This window comes from Phasianus colchicus, chromosome 15 (genome assembly GCF_987193195.1).
Source record: "Phasianus colchicus chromosome 15, bPhaCol1.hap1.1, whole genome shotgun sequence".
Classification (NCBI taxonomy): domain Eukaryota; kingdom Metazoa; phylum Chordata; class Aves; order Galliformes; family Phasianidae; genus Phasianus; species Phasianus colchicus.
The window spans coordinates 18,360,286-18,383,611 of record NC_143450.1 but is presented as its reverse complement, the minus strand read 5'-3'; the positions used below and the strand labels follow the sequence as shown (position 1 = coordinate 18,383,611).

The 23,326-nt window shown below is 42.8% G+C and overlaps 2 protein-coding genes across 8 annotated transcripts in view; one reads left to right on the top strand and one right to left on the bottom strand.

Moving 5' to 3' along the window:
- The window catches only part of PPP2R2B (protein phosphatase 2 regulatory subunit Bbeta), a 70,426-nt gene extending 66,060 nt beyond the window's left edge, over window positions 1-4,366 (top strand). For all 3 annotated transcript variants that reach the window (XM_031598519.2, XM_031598517.2, XM_031598518.2), the window contains 3 exons: window positions 2,397-2,566; window positions 2,683-2,774; window positions 3,709-4,366. In XM_031598519.2, the coding sequence (XP_031454379.2) occupies window positions 2,397-2,566; window positions 2,683-2,774; window positions 3,709-3,988 (542 nt within the window). In that variant the 3' untranslated portion in view covers window positions 3,989-4,366. The remainder of the gene's footprint in view (window positions 1-2,396; window positions 2,567-2,682; window positions 2,775-3,708) is intronic.
- Window positions 4,367-6,294: 1,928 nt separating this feature from the next.
- Window positions 6,295-23,326, bottom strand: part of TCERG1 (transcription elongation regulator 1) — a 31,761-nt gene continuing 14,729 nt past the window's right edge. For 3 of the 5 annotated variants that reach the window (XM_031598509.2, XM_031598512.2, XM_031598514.2), the window contains 14 exons: window positions 22,868-22,983; window positions 21,642-21,730; window positions 21,037-21,197; window positions 20,379-20,463; window positions 19,425-19,560; window positions 18,321-18,410; window positions 17,493-17,611; window positions 15,296-15,446; window positions 10,607-10,771; window positions 10,199-10,381; window positions 9,639-9,818; window positions 8,641-8,724; window positions 8,308-8,408; window positions 6,295-7,525 (listed from right to left, as the gene is read on the bottom strand). In XM_031598509.2, coding sequence (XP_031454369.1) covers window positions 7,324-7,525; window positions 8,308-8,408; window positions 8,641-8,724; window positions 9,639-9,818; window positions 10,199-10,381; window positions 10,607-10,771; window positions 15,296-15,446; window positions 17,493-17,611; window positions 18,321-18,410; window positions 19,425-19,560; window positions 20,379-20,463; window positions 21,037-21,197; window positions 21,642-21,730; window positions 22,868-22,983 — 1,862 coding nt within the window. In that variant the 3' untranslated portion in view covers window positions 6,295-7,323. The remainder of the gene's footprint in view (window positions 7,526-8,307; window positions 8,409-8,640; window positions 8,725-9,638; window positions 9,819-10,198; window positions 10,382-10,606; window positions 10,772-15,295; window positions 15,447-17,492; window positions 17,612-18,320; window positions 18,411-19,424; window positions 19,561-20,378; window positions 20,464-21,036; window positions 21,198-21,641; window positions 21,731-22,867; window positions 22,984-23,326) is intronic. The other 2 variants (XM_031598510.2, XM_031598511.2) reach the window with 2 other exon arrangements.

Sequence of the window (23,326 nt, the reverse complement as noted above, 5' to 3'; positions counted from 1 at the left end):
AAGCCCCATTGGGTGCGGAGCATAGGGTGGGCTCTGTGCTGGGGGTTGTAGCAGAAATGCTGAGTCAGAGCTTGAAGCAGTGATTGGGCACCTGGTGGGAAGGCAGGGCCAACCCAGGGGAGCTCAGCTGTATGCAGTGTGCCTGATGGAAGGACTGGAGCCAGGATCCACACCTTCCCAGCCCTCATTGAAGGGCTGGCAGTGGAGGTGAGGGGATCTCGCTGGAGATCCCTGCATACCTGAGGCCTTCCAAAGGTAAGCAGCTTTTTCCTTTAGTTTCTGTGCTCACAGCTGTTCCATTTGAGCAAATCCTCACTTGCTACAGCTCAGGACTTTGCCACCTCACTGTTATTGCTGTGCTTTCTGTTGTGTTACAGCCTTATGGGAGTCAGCCCTGGGAACAGGCTCACTTTGCTGCACATCTGCTGTCATCTTCCTGTTGGCAGCATATTCTTCTGTTGGTTTTTTTTGTTATTGTTTTTTGGTTGGTTTTTTTTTTGTTTGTTTGTTTTTGTCTTTTTTCACCAAAGCCTTTTATACAAGAAAAAGGGCACATAAATAAAGTGCAGGGATCTGATCTCACATTAGGAACTCCCTGCTCGGGGCACATGAAGCTCATCTTGCCTGGGGCTGAGGGTCTGTGGTGCAGAGCTCTCATTGCCTGCTGTCAGTTGGGGCAGCACACAGCTGGTGCAGAGCTGAGATGTGGCAGTGCCTCCAGAAACAAATCACCTCCTTCCTCAGCCCCGAGCAGCAGCTAACGATGTCCTGCTGCATGCAGTAATAAGCCTGGCAAGACCTCGAGCTAAAAATTAACAAGCTGATTGTGCAGAATCTCCGGAGGATGACAAACCTTGTCTGCCACCTTGGGCTCATTTAGCTAATGAGGAAACAAACCTCTTTGCCTCTGCAGCACTCCCCAATCTCCATTTTAAGTGAGAAATCTGTTGTGGCCTGCAGCACGATGAGAGTCCAGCCTGGAGAGATGGCTGTGGGCTCCGCAGCCCTGCGGGACCATTGCTGCAGTGGGGGCTCTGGGTGCTGTGCCACGGGCTTTGTGCTGCTTTGGATTTCCTGGTATGTGTGGCTAATTGTCCTGATTAGAGTCTAAATGAAGGAGAGAGAGAAAAGACGGGGTTTGAAATGGAGGAGTGGTTGCATTCACTGAGGAATGGAAAGGAGCCGTCGCTCTGAGCTGCCAGCAGAGCCCTCTGGCTGCACGCACAGCCATGCAGGAGCTCGGGTGGCAGTGCTGTGCAGGAGCTGCTCTGGGCTGCAGGTATCGGGGCACCCTGCAGCGTGGCACAGCTCGGCCCGTGCAGAGCTCACAGCACTGCGGTGTCGGGATCTGTCCCCAGCCCTTCTTGCTGCTGCCCTTCTCTTCCTGCTCATGTTCTTGGTGCTGCCATCTCCTCTTGGGTTTGCTCTCTGAGGCATCTTGTTTTTCAAGCTGCAGTTCTAAAGTATTGGCAATATTTCCTCTTGTTCATTCACTGTAAGTGTAACATCCCCAGCCCTAAGAAAGGGCTCTATTTATATGTCAGGCTCTGCTGTGTTGGAGAATAGCTGTGATGAGTGCAGGACTGGGCCAGGGGCGGTGGAAGTGAGTGGCTGAACCCAGCCCTGGCTCTTGGAACAGCTCCCTCCTGCCTTTGTTTTCTGGGTACAGGGAGTGTGGGTGCCAGGCAATGCTCATAAGCTTTATGGCCATGTCAGTGTGGGACAGTGCGTTTCTTTCCAGTACAGCATGAAGGAGGAGGAGCCTCTCCTTGTTCCCCAGCAGTATTCTGTAGTGCTGAGCTGGTGAGGGGTCTGTAGGGGTGGAAGGAAAAGGTCTGACAGATGCGCCCCAAATGCAGTCCGTTCGCTGGTGCCGATCTATTGTTTCCTTTAAAGCTATGCCTGCCCAGCTGACGTTACTTTGAAATTAAATGCATTTAATTTGGACCTTCATCAACGCTCTTCAGGCTGTACAGGCTGTGATTTATTCAAAGACATCGGATTAAATCCGTAGGTTGCAGTGGCTATAAAATATTTACATTGACTTTCAGTTATACTACGCATTGATTTCTACAGAGAAAAGGTACACGAGGCTTTAAATGTTTTGGCCTTCTCTTGTGCTGTTGATAGATTGGTCTCTGCTGACCCTTCCTGGTTATTGCACTCACCTAAAAACAAAGGCACTTCAGTTGCATGGAGTCCATAACATGCAGGTGCTTGCTTTATGCTGTGCCCAGCAGTGGGAGTGCTCGCAGTGGGTCAGCACTGCAGGCTCAGGGTGCTCGTGGCCTCCTGTGTCCCCTGCTGCACTGCACCCCTGGGGCCCCTCCGTGCTGGGCAGGGCAGCGGGTCCCGCAGGGTCACTGATGCCAGGCCTGTCCTTTCCTCTCCTGCAGTTTTTGAGGAGCCTGAGGACCCCAGTAACCGCTCGTTCTTTTCTGAGATCATCTCCTCCATCTCCGATGTCAAATTCAGCCACAGCGGGAGGTACATCATGACCCGGGACTACCTCACTGTCAAGGTGTGGGACTTGAACATGGAGAACCGGCCTATCGAGACCTACCAGGTGGGCAGAGCGGGGCTGGGGGCAGGGCAGGGTGGGATGGGGGGATGGGAGGATGGGAGCGGCCGTGGGACCTGGCATGGATGTCCCCTGCCTCATTCCATCGGCCCTGCCTCCAGGTCCATGACTACCTGCGGAGCAAGCTGTGCTCGCTGTATGAGAACGACTGCATCTTCGACAAGTTCGAGTGCGTGTGGAACGGCTCTGACAGGTGAGGGGTGGCTGTGGGGCTGGGCTGGGCACAGCTGGGGTCTGTGTGTGGGGTGCCTGGGGGTGAGAGCGGCTGCCCGGCTCCTGGGGCAGTGGCTCCTTGCTTACCTCAGCCTGGCTGCGGCTGCAGGGGCAGCGGGGCCGTCGGCCTCACAGGAGCACCAGTGTTTGTCTGAAACATCAGTGTAAAGAGTGAGACAGCTGGCCTGAATTCTGAGTCTGATCTAAATCGTGTTACAGCTCTGTGTATTCCATTTAAGTCAGGGGGAGTTTGCCTTGAAAAAGCGTGAAAATCACTTGGTCTGGGTCAGCCAAATCTTTGCCATAAGGAGCGATATCCGTGTAATTATCCTGGAAGAAATTCTTGTCTGCATGAGCTCTCCCTCAGCTGAGAAGAAAAACAGAGGGTTGAAGCAGCTCTGCACAGACAGGCTGAGGGAGCTGGGCTCGTGCAGGCTGCAGGGAGACCTCAGTGCAGCCTTCTGCTATTTAAAAGGGGACTATAGACAGAAAGGGAATCAACAAGGGTCGACAGGGATAGGAGAAGGGGCGATGGTTTTAAGCTCGAGGAGGGAAGGTTTAGGTTGGATATCAGAGGGAAGTCCTTTACAGATGGAGCAGTAAAGAGGTGCTGGCACAGCTGCCCAGAGAGGCTGTGGGTGCTCCATCCCTGGAGGTGTTCAGGACCAGGCTGGATGGGGCCCTGGGCAGGCTGGGCCAGTGTCAGACCTGGAGGGTGGTGGCCCTGCCGTAACATAGGGGTTGGAACTTGATCCCGGTGCTCTCCCCCAACCCAAACCATCCCGTGATTCTGTGAGATGTCTGAGCACATGCCTGGCGCTGTGTGGGTGCCAGGCTGAGCGGGGCTGGGCAGGGGAGGAGATGGAAATGGGGCCGTGGCCGTGCTCACTGACTCGCCCTTCCTGCCCTCACAGTGTCATCATGACCGGCTCCTACAACAACTTCTTCCGCATGTTCGACCGCAACACCAAGCGGGACGTGACGCTGGAGGCCTCGCGGGAGAACAGCAAACCCCGCGCCGTCCTCAAACCCCGCAAGGTCTGCGTGGGGGGCAAAAGGAGGAAAGATGAGATCAGCGTGGACAGTCTGGACTTCAGCAAAAAGATCCTGCATACAGCTTGGCACCCTTCAGAGAATATCATTGCTGTGGCAGCGACAAATAACCTGTATATATTCCAGGACAAGGTTAACTAGGAGGACAAGTTATTCTTTAGGAGTCTCTCATGTACTGAATACTAGTAAACACAGGATTCCAAATGTTTCTTTTCTTTTTTTTTTTTCCTCTTTCTTTGTTTTCCTTTGTTGAATTGCTGCTATGTGAATGGCAGTGTGCAGGGGCAGGTGGACCAGCTGCAGTGGGACCGTGGCTGAGCGCACCGAGCAGCTCCCAGGTTTCCTTTTACCCAAGTGCTGGGAGCTCGGACTCAACACGGAGCAGCTGGGGGGGTTTGAGCTTTTGCTGTCCCAGTGCCCTGGTGGTGTTGCTGTAGTGGTGGCTGATGTGTGGTGTGGTGAGCTGGCAGTGCAGGGCATCATCAGCTGCAGTGGGAGCAGATGGGCGGCTGCACCTCAGTGTGGGTGTGGTGGGTTTTTGTAATCCATGCTGATTCTTTAAAGCTTAATCCTGGAAATATCCCACCTGTTATTTCACAACATCAGAGCCGTGTCCCCATTTTTCACTTCTGTTGTTTTGCCATCATCATTTCATCTTTTTACCAACAGCAAAACCAAACACAGAATGGAATTGTTGTGCCGGAGCTCCCAGGAAACGCCCCCTGACACTCCCCAGGATTTGGCTTTGTAGATACTGTGGTGCCTTTTGGGTATATGAAATACCTTTATAAATGATGCTTCCAAAACACACTGATTGCAAACCAAATTGAACCTGGGCTTTTTTTTTTCCTTTTTTTTCTTTTTCTGCACTTCTTTGCTGTGGTCACTTTTATTGTCCTATTGCTGTACGCTCCCCCACTTCATGCTCTCTGTCTTTCTCTTTTTAATTTATTTATTTATTCCTTTTTTTTTTTAAAGAAAAAGTGTAAGTTGCTAATTTATGACATTCTAAAAGAGAATCCAACCCAATACTGCTCTCAGCACCTGACTGCTTCCTTCAGGGGCTGCCCATGGTCCTAGGTTATAATAATAATTATAATAATAAAACCAGTAACTCTTCCTCTGTGCATGGCCAGGCTCCCCCTTTCTACTGTTAAGATTGTTCAGATCCTTTTTTTACTCAAGCAAATGCTAAATTAAAAAAAAAAAAAATTTTCAGTATGAAAACTGCTCCTGCAAGACCAAGTAAGTGAATAAATAAAGTCAATTACAGCAGTCAACACCATCACTTTAGCAGTGTCCCCGTGGGGGTGGCCCTGCTGTGCAGCTGTGCTGCATACACACCTGTGTCCCGCAGGGAAGCTTTCACCCAGCTCTAAGGGCAAAGTGCACTCTGCCCACAGCCCCTCTTGTACTGCATGCTTCGGATGCCCTGCAGCTCCTGTGGTACCTCCAGCCCTCAGCCCCTAATGAGGAGCATGGGGAGGCCCTGCCTGGAGTCTGTGGGGCAGGAGCAGGGGGCATTCACCATCCCAAAGGGATGAGCAGGGGGGATGTGCACTGCTTCACACATTTACTACAAGTGGTGGCTTTCAGGAATACCTTTTTTTTTAAAAATGGTTAAAAAAATGCCAAGAGTAAAGTAAAATTTTTTTTTAAAATGTTCTTTTTTTTTTTGTTCTTGTACAGAAAGCCTGCACTCTGGTACCAGAAGTAAAGTTGTTCCAAACATGCCTGTGTGGAGCTGCTGATTGTTGTGCTTTCCAGGTGGCTGCAGCTGGGGGCCATGCTGGGGGGGTACAGGACCTGGGCAGCCCATAACCCAGTTGCACTCACTGCAGGGCACCATCCCTGTGTCTGTGAGGCAGCTCCCAGCTAAGTGACACCTGGGAGGCTGAGGTTTGCAGTGTTCCTTCTGGCCACAGACTGCACAGTGGGGCACTGCTGAGGGGAGCAATGCTTGCAGCAGCAGCTATCAGAACTCAGTCAGTGGTGAAGGAGTCACCAATACAGCAACAGGCGCTGGCTTTTTCTTCAGGTGAAACCTCTGCTGGTAGTGGAATTGGGTTCACAATGAAACCAAAGCCAGACCCAACGCTGTGCCAGAGCAGCCTGCACCCCCACAGGGACAGGACTCATTACTGATAACATGCTACACTGAGCTGCTTCCTCCACGGCCCAAGTGCTAATTCTCTGCTGCTGCTGGTGATGAATTTAAACAGAGGCACCTAATTAGAAGCTGTAGGGCATGGATAATGCTGCAAAGGCAATGTTATACAAACAGACACTCATTTACCTTCATATTAATGGCATGACCTTAATCTACCACTCCTCAGCCCAGAGGGACAGATCCACACTGCCTGTGCAGGCAAAGGAGGAAACGCCACAGCCTGAAGAACTGAACTGGAAAATAATTCTGTTTGGCACCAAATTGCACAGATCTGATCTGAATGTTTATGAAATTTAATTTGATGCTGTACAGTATCACACAGTTTGGCAAAACACAGCCAACAATTTAGGCAATAGGACTTCAGTTCTTTGCTCTGCTCTTGAATTCACAACTCCAACAAAACCCAACAAAAACTGGCGTTAGGCCTGTACAATCCATATAAAAAAGGAGTTGGTTTATTGTAGTTCAAATACATAAACTGAACAATCCCAACATTTCAAAATTAAACTTTAGAAACACAAGTTTAACATTCAAAACAGGAGTATAGTTTACAAGAATTGCCCAGAAGGGGAATCCACAGTCTAATCCAGAAGTATGCAAAGATCACTTATCGTAAATAAAAACATTTATACAACCGTCCTGCTCTGTTGGGTAGCCACTGCTACAAGCCACGTGTTTCCAACTGGAGTAAAAATCATTGGACAGATCTTTGCCTGGGCAGAGCAACCTGATTTTGTTTCTAATCCATGGATAGGGTAAGGAACAAAGCAGATCTGTGAGCAAATTTAATTTGGTCTCTGCAGTGCTAATTCTCCTTTCAGTTTTAACTCGGGCTCCAATGGATTTATCACCACATACAAGGGTGAAATCAAGCACAGAATCGGCACCTGTTACCATAACACGGCCCTCAGGCATCAGCAGTTTCAGCATCTCACCTTCACAGACAGACAGCCCCAGGGCCACGCTCACACCTGAGCCCCATGCACAGCTCTGGGAGCTGCACAACACGGCTCCTCCTGCACCACTGCTCCAGGACAGGGCCCCGACACAGTCAGCACAGCTGGGCCCCACCAGTCCTGCCCTACAGAAACACATAAATAACTGCCATGTTCTTTTTTCTTCCTCTTTTTATATACATTTTCTATTTTTACACAGAGACCATTTTATGTTCACAAATACTGCTTTTTCCTCTGTTCCTAAGATGGTTTTGCAATATATTCACGGTAATGTATATGTATAAACCTGACAGATGGCTCATGCAAGCTTTTTGATTTAACAGATACTCTTGCCTTAGGTGAACTCAGCACTACTTTGTCGTCCGTCTCGTGGGCTCCGAGGCTGTGGGCGGTGGAGGCGGCCCTCGGCGGTCCAGGTCATCCACGTAGGACACGATGAGCTTGCGTCTCTCCTCTGGCACGCAGTCAAGCACCAGATAGCGCTTGTCGTTCTGTAGTATCTTCTCCACATCCTTCAGATGCTGGTCTGACTCCTGGATCAGCTTTTTGGATCTGGAAGCAAGCAAAAGGAATTACTGCCCGGCATGGCCTGGGCTGCCACCCCACACTGCAGTGCAGGCAGGCGGGGGGAGGGCAATGCAAGGAAACTGCACAGAGGTTTGGACAACAAACACTTTCTGCTCAGAATCAGTCACAGCAGCACTACTCAAAGCAGAGGAGCTAAAGTATTTGTAGCCTTTGTGCTAAATTAATTAAGCATCATGGAAGACTTCTGTCTGCTGCCGTGGCCTTGTACAGCACTACATGAACTGTTTAAATGCTAAAAACCTAGGGGGACAAAAATCAAGAGTTTTAAAATAAGCATCCAACTGAGGCAGACAATTAGAATTTCACAGCTTTGGTAGTAAACTGTGTGCACTGCATCAGTTGACAGCACTGTGATCTGCTCATTGAGTGAGTAGCATCACCTGAAACCAAAACTCCAAAATGCTACAAGGACGACTGGAGGGGCAAGGACTGACACAAGCACAGAAGATGGCCCTCACCACAAAATGAATCCAATGCCTGACAGCCCAGGGTACATGTAATGCTATTCTGAAGCAAAAGACAACCTGACATCCGTGCTGGTTTGATTTTCATTATTTGTTAACCATTAGCGAAATGTCAAAGCAAACCAAAACAAATCATTTATCAACCATCTATTTTCTTTTCTTTTTTTGACAGATTATGAAAAAATTATAGAATAAATTTAGGCAAAATTATTCTAGGGAACAAAAGAGCAGCCTGTTGCCACTTATACGCAAAAGTACAAAAAGAGCTCTTCTGCTACACACCTGTATGTTATAAATTTGGTCTCCTTCAATAGCGTTCGGAAGTCAGCTTTGGCAGTAATGTATTTGTCTCTAATGTACTCCTCAAACTCCCTTTGTTTTTTCTGAAAGACAAAAGACAAACTCAGAACATCGAATGCAGACTTCATGCAATTCAACATACTGAATAAAAGGAGAAGTCACATGATGAATGTATTTTTGTTTACTTTTTGCATTTTTTAATTAAAAAATATTAACGCTCACATAAAGCAGGCACCATTTCAGCAGTCCCTGATTTTCTTTCTCCGTACCCTGCACCCACAGTGAAGGCCAACAACAGTAATGCAAACCTCTTACCCGGTCACTTGAAGAAAATTTAATGCACCTCGGATCTTCTTTAATGATTTTTTTTACTTCTTTCCATGTCGATGTTAAAGTTATCTTTCAAAAGAAGCAAAAATAGTTAAAACTGCAAGAAAAATTGTATCCTACAGATGTCGAATATAAGTATAACCACATCTGAAAGTAAATATCCCCAAAGCACACCAACAAAATCACTGCTGTATCCAAGTGTTGGGTTGTTATCGTTCCTATTACTGTCCTTGTATTTTTTATTATATGACTTCATACATCCACTTTTCTTCAGACACTTTCAAACCAACATCCTCCCAAACATCATTTACATTCTAAGGTCTTCTTCTAGAACGTATCTATGGATATATGCTTTGAAAAATTACCTACAGGAAACTTGCTTCAAAATAACACCTGCCATTTGATTCTCTCACACTAAGATCTGCCTGCTGTTCTAAGAGCTTTTAACCAATGCCTTAAAAACACTCAAAGCTGCAGGGTTAAGAAAGCTGACTGAAGCTTGTACACAATTTTAAAAGACCAAGACTCACTAGAACCCCACAGCACACTGAGAAGATGATAGGCTCCCTCAGCGTGGCACAGAAGTTCAAATTAAAAAGCATGATTTAAAGCAGAAGGCTGAGACAGACAAAAGATCATCTACTGGTATCGAGTTAAACACTTGGTTATTTGAAAGAGCAAGATGCCATATAGAAAAGAATATCAAGCAACTCAATACTGAAGAAACGTTACATCCTGCAGGAGATAAAAAAAAAAAATCACTGATTAGAAGTTTAAGTGCAAATGAACTGTATATTAAACTGAAAAAGAACTCAAGATAAGTAAGGAAAGGCTTACATTTTTCTTATGGAGAAAAGAGACTGTTGAAGCAAATGGTCCCAGGAAATAAAGCCAAACAAAAATTAACTCGTGACAGAAAACTGAAAAATCCAACTCCCCACGGACTTACAAGTATCTCACGTTTGAGCATATATAGCTCTTACCGCTGAAGTTTCATCCAGAAGTTGCCTAAAGTGTTCCCTCTTCTTTTTGGTAAGTGCTTCGATGTGCTCATTAAAGAGCTTTTCTTTCTCTTCTCTTTCCAGCAAGGAGCCAGACTCCCATCGGTGGTCCTTGCGCAGGGTCCTTCTGGTGTCAGACCACGACACATCTGAGGAACGCACCTGGGCAAAAGGACGATTACTTCTGTAAATATGTTTGCCTATGGTTCACTGACAATTGTTACTTAACACTTCTTCTATCCCTTCTTTTAAGCTGTAGTTCAAATTAAAAATTAAAGCTCTTCAAAAAAATTAAGAGACAATAGCAGCTTTCTGTGAAACACTAACCAAGCAGCAGCTGAGGGAAGCCTATGCATTAGTTCAAGTGCAGGAGGAGAAATCACACTGACCTGGAAGAGTATTCTCTTGTAAAGAAGATGAAGATAGTTCTTATATAAGCTTAATTGCAAATGCCAAAGTGCTTTTCATACAGGGCATCTACTAGAAAAGAATGCACTGTCAAGCTCCTGGAAAGAATCAGAGAGAACCCATTTGTGTCTTACCATGTCAGACAGCAGTGCTTTGAAGTTCTGAATAGCTTCTTCCCGTTTGTGCTGCTCACGTTCCCTGTCGATCTCCTTGGTTTGCTCTGATCGAGCTTTCTGCACTTCTCTTTCTCGTTCACGCAAACTTGCTTCAATGCGAGCTTGTCTTTCCAGCTCCTTTTCTTTTTCAGAATCTAAATTCTGGAATGTAAGAATAGAAGTTTTTCCTCAATAAAAACAATGTGACATCTTGCTAAGATTTGCAGTCATTCCAGGGTACTTCTACAAATAACCACAGTGCAGAGTTTTCTTAAGCGTGGAAAGAAAGCACACGTGAGGCTGTCTTACAGTTAGTTCCTTCACACATCATCAGCGAGGTAACCAGCGGAACGTGCAAAGTTACACTTCCAAATGGCACACACATACCTTAGCTATTTTTTCAATGTACTGTTTGAAAAGGTCTTCCCTCTGTGAAGAGCTATCCACAGCTTTGTAACGAGGGTCAGTCTCTACTTTGTCCTTCACTTTGCTCCAGCGAGACTGACTGTCCAGGTGGTGGTTAGCCAGTAGTTCAAAGAAGTCCATTTTGATCTATTTTACAGACAATAACAGAAAGATAACACTTGAGAAAGAGACTTTGATATGTAGCAGTTTGCTCTTATGAAAGAAGAAGTGAACTTACCTCCATTAGAGGGAAGTATACTAACATTACATACCATTTTAATTTAGAAAAAGCAATAAAACTACTAAAACTCTGAATTTAGACCTCACACATCTAAAACTCACTTCCTTTTTGGGAAGACTTTACCAAAGCAAATACATCAGGAAGACCTGTTAAATCTAAGATGAGCTACATTCATTAAAGAATGATTCATCAATTTTATTTCTTCAATTTCAGCTTCTTTTTTGAGCTTTTACATATCAAAATAACAAGCTATTGATTCTCTGCTGTAGCATTTTACTATCAATATCACAGAAGCTATGCAGTTTTAAACAGGGCTCTAAATAAATCGTGTATTTAAGGACTCATATTCCAAGTATGCAATAAACAGAGGTAAACGCTTGGATCTACTCATAAGTAGCAGCATCTTAAGATGGGTCTAACCAGTAAAGAACACATACAGTAGTGGTTAAGTGAATTACATTAAAAGACAGATATGCAAATAAGGAAAAGTTTTAGTTTACATTTTCAGTTTTAAATGGGATGTCAACACTGTCTCCAAAATGACAGCACTACCAAGGGCTGGCAGAGCATCAGTCCTGCTGGATTTTTGTTCTGGTTTATTTGTTTGTTTTTGTTATTGTTGTTTGTTTAAATCTTAAGACAAAAGCTAGCAGCCAATTTTCACCCAAACTCCCAGAATCAGCAGTCACAAGAGCAACTCCTGTGCCTTACTGCACCGCTGTTTTCTGGGGTAGATGATTTCCCTCTTTCCTGACATGCGTTAACTCCCAGCTAATTTTTCCTTTTTATTTCCAACACCTGATGCCACAGAAGTCTGGTTTGGCATTTAAGACCCCATGTGTGAGAACAGAAGCAAGGGACCTGTGAGCCTCGCTCCCTGAACAACCTGGAGCCACTGAATGGACAGACTGGACACACAAGGTTGAGCTCGCTGCCTTCGCAGCATCCCAAGCCTTGCTGACCTACGGAGCAAAGTCTTTGGTCCCGGCACACCGCTAAAATATTAGTTAAGGAGGACTGGCCATTCAGTTTGTGACACTTATCACCTCTCCTCATCCGTTTGGAAAAGAAAATCACCAAAAGCAGTTCAGCTCTGGAACACCGAGGTTCACAACGGAGGTGAACACACTGCATTTCCAGAGAACTGCCAACCTGCTGCTCTAAAAGTGATTGGTTACAGCACGTCAGAATGAAACAAAGCTCAGAACAGCATTCTGTGATAACTTAAACTCTTCACAACATTAATACGTAAACATAAAGGATTTATAGACTTTTTTCTTTACTATCTCAGAAAGGTTCAGATAGTAAGCAGAGATCAGAGAACAGTGGTTAGAGCCAGCCAAGAGTTACTCCGTATCTACAGCACTATCATTTTGCTTAAAGAAGCTGAACAAAATGCTAAGCAAACCATTTATTCATTTTAAGATAAAGAATGTTGTTTCAAAACATCTTTAAACATGCATGCAGTATAAAAGTATGAAGCTTTCTAAGCCATGGCATTAGAAATATGTCAAAAATCAAACGGTGCCCAGATCATAATACAGAAGTCTATAAGGTAAGGGTCTCTCAGAGCTTAACCAGAAGCACCCTGCACAAACACCGTGCGACAGGCACGTTCCATGCAAAAAGCTGGTCAGATCTTGGAGCACAGCACTGCAGGAAGTGCTTCCATGGCAGTGCAACACAAACCCAAAGCCTAACAAAGCCTGCACCGTGCAGGGACAGCATCCCAGCCCCAGCACTGTGTGCTCCCCCCGCCGCCCCACTCCCCCAGCCCCCACACTGATGCTCCATAAGCAATGGCTGCGGGAGGAGGCAGCACTGAGCCAATTCCCCCCTAAGAAACATGAGTGACTCTGAAAGCACAGGTTTAACTTCAGCCAGAACTACCTTCCACCTGCAACACCTGCAGCACAAGTACTGCAATTTGTTTTTTAATTAAAACTTCAAAACGTCCCACCAAAGAGCAGCCTTTTAGGATCAAGCTCTTGGATGTGAAGTTCAGGGTATGTAAGCACACAGCACAGCAACCAGCTGGCACCGCCGAGGGGGAACCCTCAGCAGGTGCTGCCCAGCACCGAGAGCAGCAGCACGGAGCCACAAAGCAGCATCCCAGTGCCCAGCACAGCACCTGCTCCCTGTCTGCTGCCCCACATCCTTCACCTCCAGCCCGCAGCACTCGCAGCTCCCTGCCGCTGAGAAGCTGCTGAGCGGAGCGGCAGCTGAAAACCCAACCGCCCACCAGCAGCCAGGGAGCCACAACTCACAGCCAAAACCAGAACACTGGACAACTCCAAACCCTTACGTTAAAGATTTCTGTAAAGTGGATTCTCCTTAAACAGAGATTTTGGACTTTTAAAACAGACTGAGAAAGCTTCAAGTTCAATGCTTTAAATTTTCTTTTGTTTTAAGCACTTTCAAAATCAAAGGAAAATAAGACCGAAAATATTTCAGGTGTATTTAGGTCTTTTTTTTTTTTTTGGCAGTTAACACATTGCAGGTACAACTCTCATCACTTCACAAGGAAAAAAACTAAAAAAATGTAAAGTACCGGAGCTGCGGGAGGCTAAAGTCACCACACAGAGATACCAATTCTTTCCTCACTAGGGAATCCCATAATATTTGCGTGTCAGTGATTGACAGCTGTCAGACTGAACTGATTGACAGGCCGCACAGCACATAACTGTAAAGTCTATCCACTTGTTATAAAACAGAATACATAAAATGGTTACAAAAGGCTTTTGGAGAAAAAAAACATTATTTCAAAAGCAAACAAACACAGTCTCTCTTCTTTTAACTTTAACTTAAGAACAATCATGCAACAATACAACATTTTACTTTGCACTAAGCTGCAAGAATGCTTTAAAGTTCCACGTTCATAACTGAAACGCAGTATGTAAAGTTCTAGCTCTGAAATACATCAGTTCTCCTTTAAGAGCATCATTTACTGAAAATATCAGCAATAAGGCAACATTTGGAAAAAAAAAATCAGAGTACCTGGATTAAGAAAAAAATACGAGACATACGAACAAGAAAACTGTCTGCAAATCTAATGTGCTGTTCAGCATTTTTCTCTTCTGCAAGTATTCTAAGCGAAACATACATTAAGTTTACGGTATGAAATAAACAGTGCAGACTTTAACATGTTAAAAATGATCAGGCTTTAGAGGCTCTTTTCTCCACTCACACACCACACAGGGACATTGCAGGAAGGCTGCAGGTTTTAGTGGTAACACCCAGTGTCACCTCCGCAGTCAACTGCTCTCCTGGCACCGAGAGCACAGCAAGGGAAGGGAGCCCAGCAGGGCAGGGGAGGTGATTCTGCCCCTCTGCTCTGCTCTCATGAGACCCCACCTGGAGTACTGCGTCCAGTTCTGGAGCCCCCACCACAAGGAGGGCGTGGAGTTGTTGGAGCAGGTCCAGAGGAGGGCTATGATGATGATCAGAGGGCTGGAGCACCTCCCCTCCGAGGACAGGCTGAGAGAGCTGGGGCTTTTCAGCCTGGAGAAGAGAAGGCTGCAGGGAGACCTCATAGTGGTCTACCAGTACCTGAAGGGGCCGACAGGAAAGCTGGGGAGGGACTTTTTACAAGGGCAGGTAGTGACAGGACAAGGGGAAATGGTTTTAAACTGGAAGAGAGTAGATTTAGACTAGATAATAGGAAGAAATTCTTTCCTGTGAGGGTGCTGAGACACTGGAATGGGTTGCCCAGGGAGGCTGTGGATGCCCCCTCCCTGACAGCACTCAAGGCCAGGCTGGATGGGGCTGCGAGCAACCTGTGCCATGGGAGGTATCCCTGCCTACAGCAGGGGGCTGGAAATGGGTGATCTTAAAGGTCCCTTCCAACCCAAACCATTCTCTGATTCTATGAAAGCCTGCTCTTGACTATTGACACTACGGTCAGATGACATTTGGAATTCATTAATCTTTAATAGCTGACCTTTAATTCTAATAAGCAGCAGTTTATACATAAGATATATTTACTGAAAGATTAAGTCACTGAAGTGCTAGCTTTAAATGGAAAGAAAATATGGAAGCTGTTTGAAATTTACTTGGAGCAGCCTGCAGAGAATTCTAAGATCTTACTGCCTTCACTAAGAGAATAGAGAGGTAACGGGCAGTTCTGGGTCTCCCAGCCAAGCAGGACAAGAATTGTGTTCCTCTCAGTGCCCAGGGACAATATCTTAAAGTGTTCTCAGTGTCACAAAAATGAGCTCAACACACTCTAAGTCCGTATACCTGCAAACTTAAAAGCAGTTAGTTTAGAAAGACCAAAGAGACATCTGTGAAGTGCTTACATTGTAAAACATCTACAGGAAGGGAAGGACGGAGTCCCAGACAAGGCATGCTGCCAAGCAAGCACTAGCTCTGTCCCATCTCACTCAGGCTCACACCACTCACACCGCTGAGCTAAAAAAAATTCACCTTACCTTCTCACCCCTGGTCTTCGAATCTTCTTTTTCCTTCTTTCTTGCCGCTGCGATAAACTCATTAAACAAGGCCTCTCGATCTTTCATCTTTTCAATTGCCTTGAATCTCGAGTCTTTAGCATGCTTGGCTGCAAATTCACTAAAAGTAGTTCTGCAACAAAATGGCAAGTGAACTAATGTGGCAGAGCTGTCTTTGCTCGGAAGCAGGTCCAGCAGAGAAATACTTCTTCTGCTGGTATACATGCCAGAGTACAATGAAAAACCAAAAGAAAAAAAGAAAAACCATCCTACGTTCTCACTATAGAGATGCTTGATCAATGAATTGCAGAAAGGAGTCCAGTGTAGGCACGCACACGTTAGATACTTGTAAGGTGTTGGTTTGTTGCTGTTTTGGATTAATAGAGCTACCTGCAGAACATGCAGGTGGTAGGTGTAGGAAGAGAAACTACAACACAACTAAGAAGAGGAAACAAAAACTCAGCTGACTATAAGTTGTCTTTTTTGTGGTTAAGCAGTTCAGCCACCAGTCTTGTCCAGGTATTTCACAGCTGTGAAATTAAAAACTTTGCATGCATTCACTTGCAGCCAAACCATGCTAAGAGTTTACCAAGGAAATCATCTTACTGTGTTAGTCACAACATAACACTGGCTGCTGAAATCTTCCCCTACAGAGTGAACACTGTATTGCCTTATCCTAAAACATGGAGTTGAAAATACTTCAAACACTATGGGCAGTTGCAGCAGTACTGGGCTTTCAACCTATTATCCCCATAGCATTTTCCTGACAGTTCTCTCACCTCCAGGGCCAGATTCCAATCTGTGCAGTAGATATAGTACTGCCACTTACCTCAAAAAAAACCACTATTCTGCTTTTTCCAAGCTCTGATGCAAATCTGGCCCCAAGAATACGTGAGACACTTATAATCATACGAATGTTTTCATCACAGCATGGAAATAATTAGACTTGGAAAATCCAGCCTACTGTTGCTGTAGGGTAAATTGAAACAAGAAGAGAATTTGGTAGCTTATTCAAAAAGATTAGAAAATGAATGTACAGCTATATTGAAGAACAAGAGCTGCTTAAGTGGAACACAAACTCTTGAGCATGTTGGACTGAGATAGATGATTAAAAGTAGTCTGACGCTCACAGAGGTACAGCAATATCTCTAGACAAACACTGAAACCAGAAGACAAAGGATAAGATTAAACAAGACAGTCTTTCAGTCGGAGTTCTCTTTCCCACCCCAGTCCATAATTATGTATGAATTAGTCCCAGTAAGACACACTGAAGATATCTTGGAAGCTGAGAACACTACAGCTAGCAGGAACCTTTGATGTTAGTCTGTGAAGGCTACGTGGAGCTCACCAATCCATTTTTTCTTAAAACGTCCTCATGACTCCATTTGTCCTAGTCTACCAAAATTTCTGCCCTTGTTAAATGAGCAGACTGGTGCTTTGCAATAAGAGCTGTTAATCAGATTTGAAGATGTAAGAATTTACATAACACTGGGTTCCATCAATTTCCAACGCCGATCACTAAAATAATTAAATTGAAGCAAACCAAACAAGCAGTTACTTCACTGTAAAAGAATTAATGCCAAGTAAGCCAAGAGATGCTGAAAGAGAATGCTCACCTGTTGACATAAGCACCTATTTCATGAACTCTATGTGAGAAAGTTGTGAAACAAACATTTCTAGCAATATAATCTCGAACGTTAGTACATTTACTGTTATCATTTCACTGTTACCACTGCATGCTGGCCTGGGTGAGAAGGGTAAGTAACAATTTTCATACTAAAGTAATCAAAACATTATGTCACATTATTATTAACACACTTTTAAACAGAAAAATGTCCCCTCAAACTCTCAGACTGATGAAACTTCCCTAACACTTCTCAGAGACCACAAATATTCTTAGGAAACAGGGTTATTAAAAAACAACGGTGGTAGATCTTGAAACCTCTCACATTCCAGAGAACATTGTGGGAATTTCTTCAAAATGACTAAAAATACATAAAACATGATAAAGTTCTATTATTTTATAGACTAATATACTAGGCAAAAAAAGATTTTAATATCTCATTTTTCTCCTCTTTGACCATTTTGAAAGAGGTTAATGAAGTTAATCTACCTACCACCACCCAAAATACTTGGTTCTTACAGTGCTTATGCACATGAATGACAAAGAAGTTCCTACCTCGGGTTAATCTTTGATTCTTCCATCATTTTCTTGAAATCCTCCTTGGCCTGCATTATTTTGTTTTTCTTCTCCTTGCGCTCTTCTTCTGCTCGGGTTTTCACATACTGATCAAATACCTACAGAAATAACACAAAACATAAAAACCTGCACCCACATCAGCTCTAGGCAAGGAGGGAGAAAAATCCCACTTCTTTCATTTTCCCTTGGTTCTTTCTCCCACCACAGAACCAACAGAGACAAGGCAGAAAGAATGGTTACAAGTGCTTTGTACTTGAATATCTGAATTATTCCAATATACTGAACTCCAACATACTGAGCATGTGACCTGAGAACAGGGAACAGTTCCTTACATGTTCATGTTAACATTTTACTAGGACATGTGTTTAAGCAAGCAGACACTTCTTGTGTTTTTGAGTTTTCTATTTCTCTACTTCCATTCAAAGCTTCCTGAGTGAGAACTTGCTTAAGAATAAATGAGGTGTTTGGGATTTTTAAATTATTTTTTATTACTATTATTTTTTCAACTGCATTAATCATTATTCCAGTAGTTTGACAAGATCCGAAGATTCTGACCATTTCATTCAGGTTTTGGAAGGGTTTTGTAAGCATACAACTTTTACTGCACTAAAATGCTGTATCTTGGAACAGCAGAACTATCAACTAACTTCTTTTTGGCTTTTTCAATTTCATAACAAACCGTAATCATAACAAAAATCCCTTGCAACACTCATTACTCAGGAAGGCTCGCATGAAGAAAAAATAACTGATGAAGGATTTAGATAACACCTGCAGTAGCTGGAAGGAGAGTGAATTTGACTTCTTTACCTGTTTTCTTTCTTTAGGGTTGAGAAGTAAATAACGAGGATCAAAAACTATCTTGTGCAGTTCTTTCTCCCACGTTGAAAAAGCAGAGACCTTTAATTAAAAATAGTCAGACTTTAACTTAGGCTTAACTTTTCTCGAATATACAGAGGATGTACAGTTTTGCTTAAAAATATAGGATATGAAAAGATAGAGACAAACTCATGGTGATGTTTTCATCACTAATAGATGATGAGCTATGGGGGGTGGCCAGAGCAAATTCCAACACTAATTGGCTCTGTAAATAGTAACACACATTTAATTACTCATTAAAATAACTACTGCTGTGTGACATTAAAAGAAAACTAAGAAGTCAGTCTTGAGATTTTATGTTCTCAGAAAATATACAGAGCAGACATTGGATGCAAGTGTTATGATTTTTAAACAACAGTTCTGGTACAAGAGATTCCATCTTAAACAGACTCAAGTTAATCTTAGGAAAGCTTTATTACAATTAACCCCTGACATTTAGTTGTTGAAACTAAAAAAAAGCTCACTGGCAGCTGGAACCACTTCACATATTTAACTTCCAAAAAACCTGAATTTATACTCTGTCTAATTTATTTATCAGAATTGATTGGTATAAAGGAAATTCCCAATTTAGTTAACTAAAAATAAAAAGTCTCCCATTTAAGGATAAAGATGTACAGACTGTTTACTGCTTTTCTACGGAATTTTACTACTTACTGAAACTTACTGCTTTTCCCATGTAGGAACACCTCCCAAAACATTAAGTGTCCATTTCTTATTAATTTTCACTGGCATTTTCCAATTTTATGCTTACTTAACTTGGATTTTATTTTTTTTTTCTCCCTCCTCCCCCCTCACCTCCATCTTGAAACTGTTTAATTTCACCTATTTAGAAATGAAAATGTTGCTGATTTTAACATTCATTGAAATATAGGCTCTTGTACCAAATACAACCAAGAACTGGAAGAATGATGAAATTGTTTTCCTTGCATAAAGTGCTGGAGGTCCTGAATTGGCTAAGAATTAAGATTTCTGTCTCAATCTCCCTCTCACCCCTTCACTCAGTCACTCATTCACACACGTGCTTATTTCCCTAACCCCTCTTTCTAGAAGCATGTCCTTGAATTGTTTCATCCGAGCCTCCAGAGGGACGATGGCTCTCTCTCGAGCAGCCTTAATTTCAGCTTCCATAGCAGCCTCCTTCTCTGAGTCAATATCTTTGTTATCATCCTTCCTGGGAAAAAAAAGAAAATTAAATATATAGTATGACTTGAAGTAGTACGTCAGCTCTGCTGGTCAGAGGTTGAATGATAACAGGTCACACAACAGATAGGACAGGTTAATTCAGAAGTATAGGCTTACAAGTCATGACCATTCTCTGAGACTTGGATAGGAATGCTTTCATATTGAAAGAGTTCAAGTAACCAAGATATTTTCAACAACTTCAGTGCCAACAAACGAGCCTAAGAACTTAACACATTCTGGTTGTGTTCAATGGCCTCGCCAGATGTGCAATAGATTTTAGGTTAGCTGCACTAATTCTCTCATCTGCTGTTCAAGACTGTGAGGCTCTGTGAAAAAGACTACAGCAGTTAATTCAAATTGAGAATACCTTACAATGATTAAAGCAGAAAATGTTGTAATAGAAGTGATATTTATCCATCAAAACATTACCGGAAAGAAATGCACAATTTGGTGATTTATATTTACTATGGCAGAAAATACACATTACTATATTTACATATACTATATTTATGCTTAGCTCCAAGCACAAACTCACAAACTAACTATGAACAACTTTATGATCACCCCTAAGAGTACAAAACAACAAACAAAACCATGAAACTATTTTTAAAATAGCATGTAGAAGTCACTCTGACTAAAGTAATGCCTATTGCTTCCATACAGAGAACAATGTGAAAAAGGAAATAAAACATTTAAACTACCATAGAGTGAAAACAAATCTTACAGAAATAATTGCTATTAAAATCTAGACCGTTGGACTTTGTGCAGATACTCATAAGCAAGATTATCAACCAACTCAAAACTTACTTGCGCTTTTTAATTTTAATTGGCTCATCCTCATTTGCTTCTTCTATTGATTCATGCTCTTCTCTAACTGTAAGAGATTTCAATACTACTTTAGGTTTTTATCTTTGATAACTCACACATGAAGCCTTATGCAAAATCAGAGGATGGACAATACACGCAGTACTGCATTCTGATAAAAGAAGAGGAATTCTTAGCTGCTTCCAGAAAAAAATCATCAAATGTTTTGGTGGGACTAACAGATTCATGGCAAGCTTGCTATTTAAAATGATGAACACTGACCTTTTATTTCCAGGAAAGAACTCAGACTAAACAGCCTAACAAAGCACATCTGGATCTCCTGGTTATGTACTTGCACTTAACTCTCCTCCAACTACCAAGCCCACATGTCATCCCAGGATCATTTACTACAACCCATACCAGAAAGATGCCTCAACTGAGCAGCCTCTTATGTGCTCTCTGTTCTTGGCAGCTCTTTTCAAACTGTACCACAGCTGATGTTCTTGCATTCCCACCTTCTTTCTTGAAGAAATCCCAAAGCTATATGCAATTTTTGATATTTTTCTCACTTATTTAGACATTACTAATTTTGGAAATGAACACAAAATAAATGAGAAATTATATTCAGACTTTTAAAGGAAGGTGAAAACAATGCTCTTACTGAGTTTTTTCCCTTCTTCCATTCCTTTTTTGTGAGGAGGTTCTTGAATAATTTTGTCTACATCAGCTCTTCCAATAAGGTCATCTGGTCTGTCCCACATAGACAGACGTGTGGTAGGGTTATAGAAGAAAACACGCTCATCACCGGTCCACACCACACACCTAGAAATTTAACAGAAAACAAAATGTCTCGTTTCATCTTGTGATATCCTGTTCACATTGCCGTATGAGTATTCCACATTAAAAAAACTGGATTGTTTTGGTCAGCAGCTGCACCTATTCTTTCCCCAAAGCATAGGGCAGAAGTAGTAAACAATTTTGAGGAGCCAGAATTTCCTACCAAATCAGGAGGAATCGGCAGCAGATGAAGGGGAATGGCTATGAACCTATGCTAGTAATGTACCTCACAGGACTGCAGACTGCAGCGAGCGTGAGATACAAAGACTGTGCTACAAAGACTACTGCCTGAAGGAATCCACTGTTATTTGAATCAGAAGTGCACCATAAAGGATCTTCATGCACTATTACTTGTTCTACCTATCCAGCAACATTCACTGTGATGTTTCAGTCCTCCAGTTGCAGGCTGCAGGGAAAATCAGTACTTACCATGGGGTTCCTGGAATAGGGGTGGTTGCAACTGGCTTGGCTTTCTGAGCTGCTTTCTCTTCTTCAGTCATTTCTTCCTCTTTTGGCTCCTCAAGATAAAAGCAAACAAAGAAACAAACAAACAACAAAATCAAGTTACAGGATTTAGGCAATGATAGCTGGCAACTACTTGTTTATTACAGGGTAATTTACTTGTTTTAAACAAGCAATTGTATTTTGAAACAATGCTAATCACCAGCTCCCAATTCCACCTCAACCACACTTCAAACAAAAGCACTGGAATTTCATCACATAGACTGTAAGTGCTGCTCCAAAACTCAATCTAGAAAACCTCCAAGTGTTTGCTTTGCTTAGACTTGATTGAAACCTTACTTAAATACATCCCTAGATCTGCACAAATCTTTGACATAGTTCATCAAAGACTAAAATGCAGGGGCAAAGAAATACATATCTGTTCTTAAAATTCATTTATCCAAAACAAAGACGTGGAGCATGAAACAGTCAAAAGTCTGCAATGACCTTTGTAACAGAAATAAACAAACCTCAAAAGTAAACAGGACACAGGGGTAGCAAAAATAATAATTGAGTTCTGCATTTTTGCTAAGAAGTGTACATACAAGTTCACAGAAATCAATATAAAAACATTTATTTCATTTATTTTCATTCAAGCACACTGGCATCTTCAAAACCTATGCTTTTTCAGCATGACAAAATGCTTTTCAGGAAAAAAAAAAAGGCTGATTTTTTTTACTGTAGCACAAGCACTGAACACCTTCTAGCACATGCTTTCCTAACAAACTAAACAGATTGGTTATAGCACATGGAAAAGTGTAAGTTTTGTTTCAAAGTAGGAAAGAAACAAAGAAATAGCTATTTAAGGATTTTAAAGGAAAAGTTTCATTTTAGTGAACACTTTAAGAAGAGCAAAAGATGATTATGTCTGTGCAATCAGATTACCTTTTTTCTTTTTTGCTATGTTCATATTAATTTTGTAACTTAACTCATACTCTACGTTTTCTTTTAAAGTTGTCTTTTTCTGTAAAAAAAACACTATAAGTCCAAAAAAAAAAAAAAAAGAAAAAGGCTTTCAAAAATCACCCCAGAAATTCAAGAACTCAGATTACTAACCATGTTTCCTGTCAATAATGCCTGGTCTACAGATGCATCCACCCCTGCAGGATGTAGGAACTAAAATGACGATACTATTTGGTTGCAAGGTCTTTTACCTCCTTTATAAGTTCTTTTATAGGTTCTTCTTTTGGCTCTTCTTCCTCCGTCTCCATTGGTAAAGGTTCCTCTGTAGGTTCTTTAATTGTCTCTTTAATCTTCTCTTCCATTTTTTCTGCGTAAAGATAAAACTTTCCTTAATATTGTTAACAAACAATTATAGAAACAGTTGTGTTTTTTCCAGTATGATTGTCCAGGCACAACAGCAAAAACAAAACTCATTTTTAATGTATTTTCACCACATTCCATTCTTGCGCTTTACAACATCTGCTTATAGAGATGTGATTATCTCCAGTAGCAAGATCTATCTGGGACTGAAAATGGAAATAGTGTAAGACAATCTATTAGAAAGCCAGCTGAACGCACCATCCTTCAGACCAAGTGCTGAGTTCTGCATTCTGGTTACAAAAATGCCATGCAACACTACAGGCTCGGGGCAGACTGGCTCAAAAGCTGCA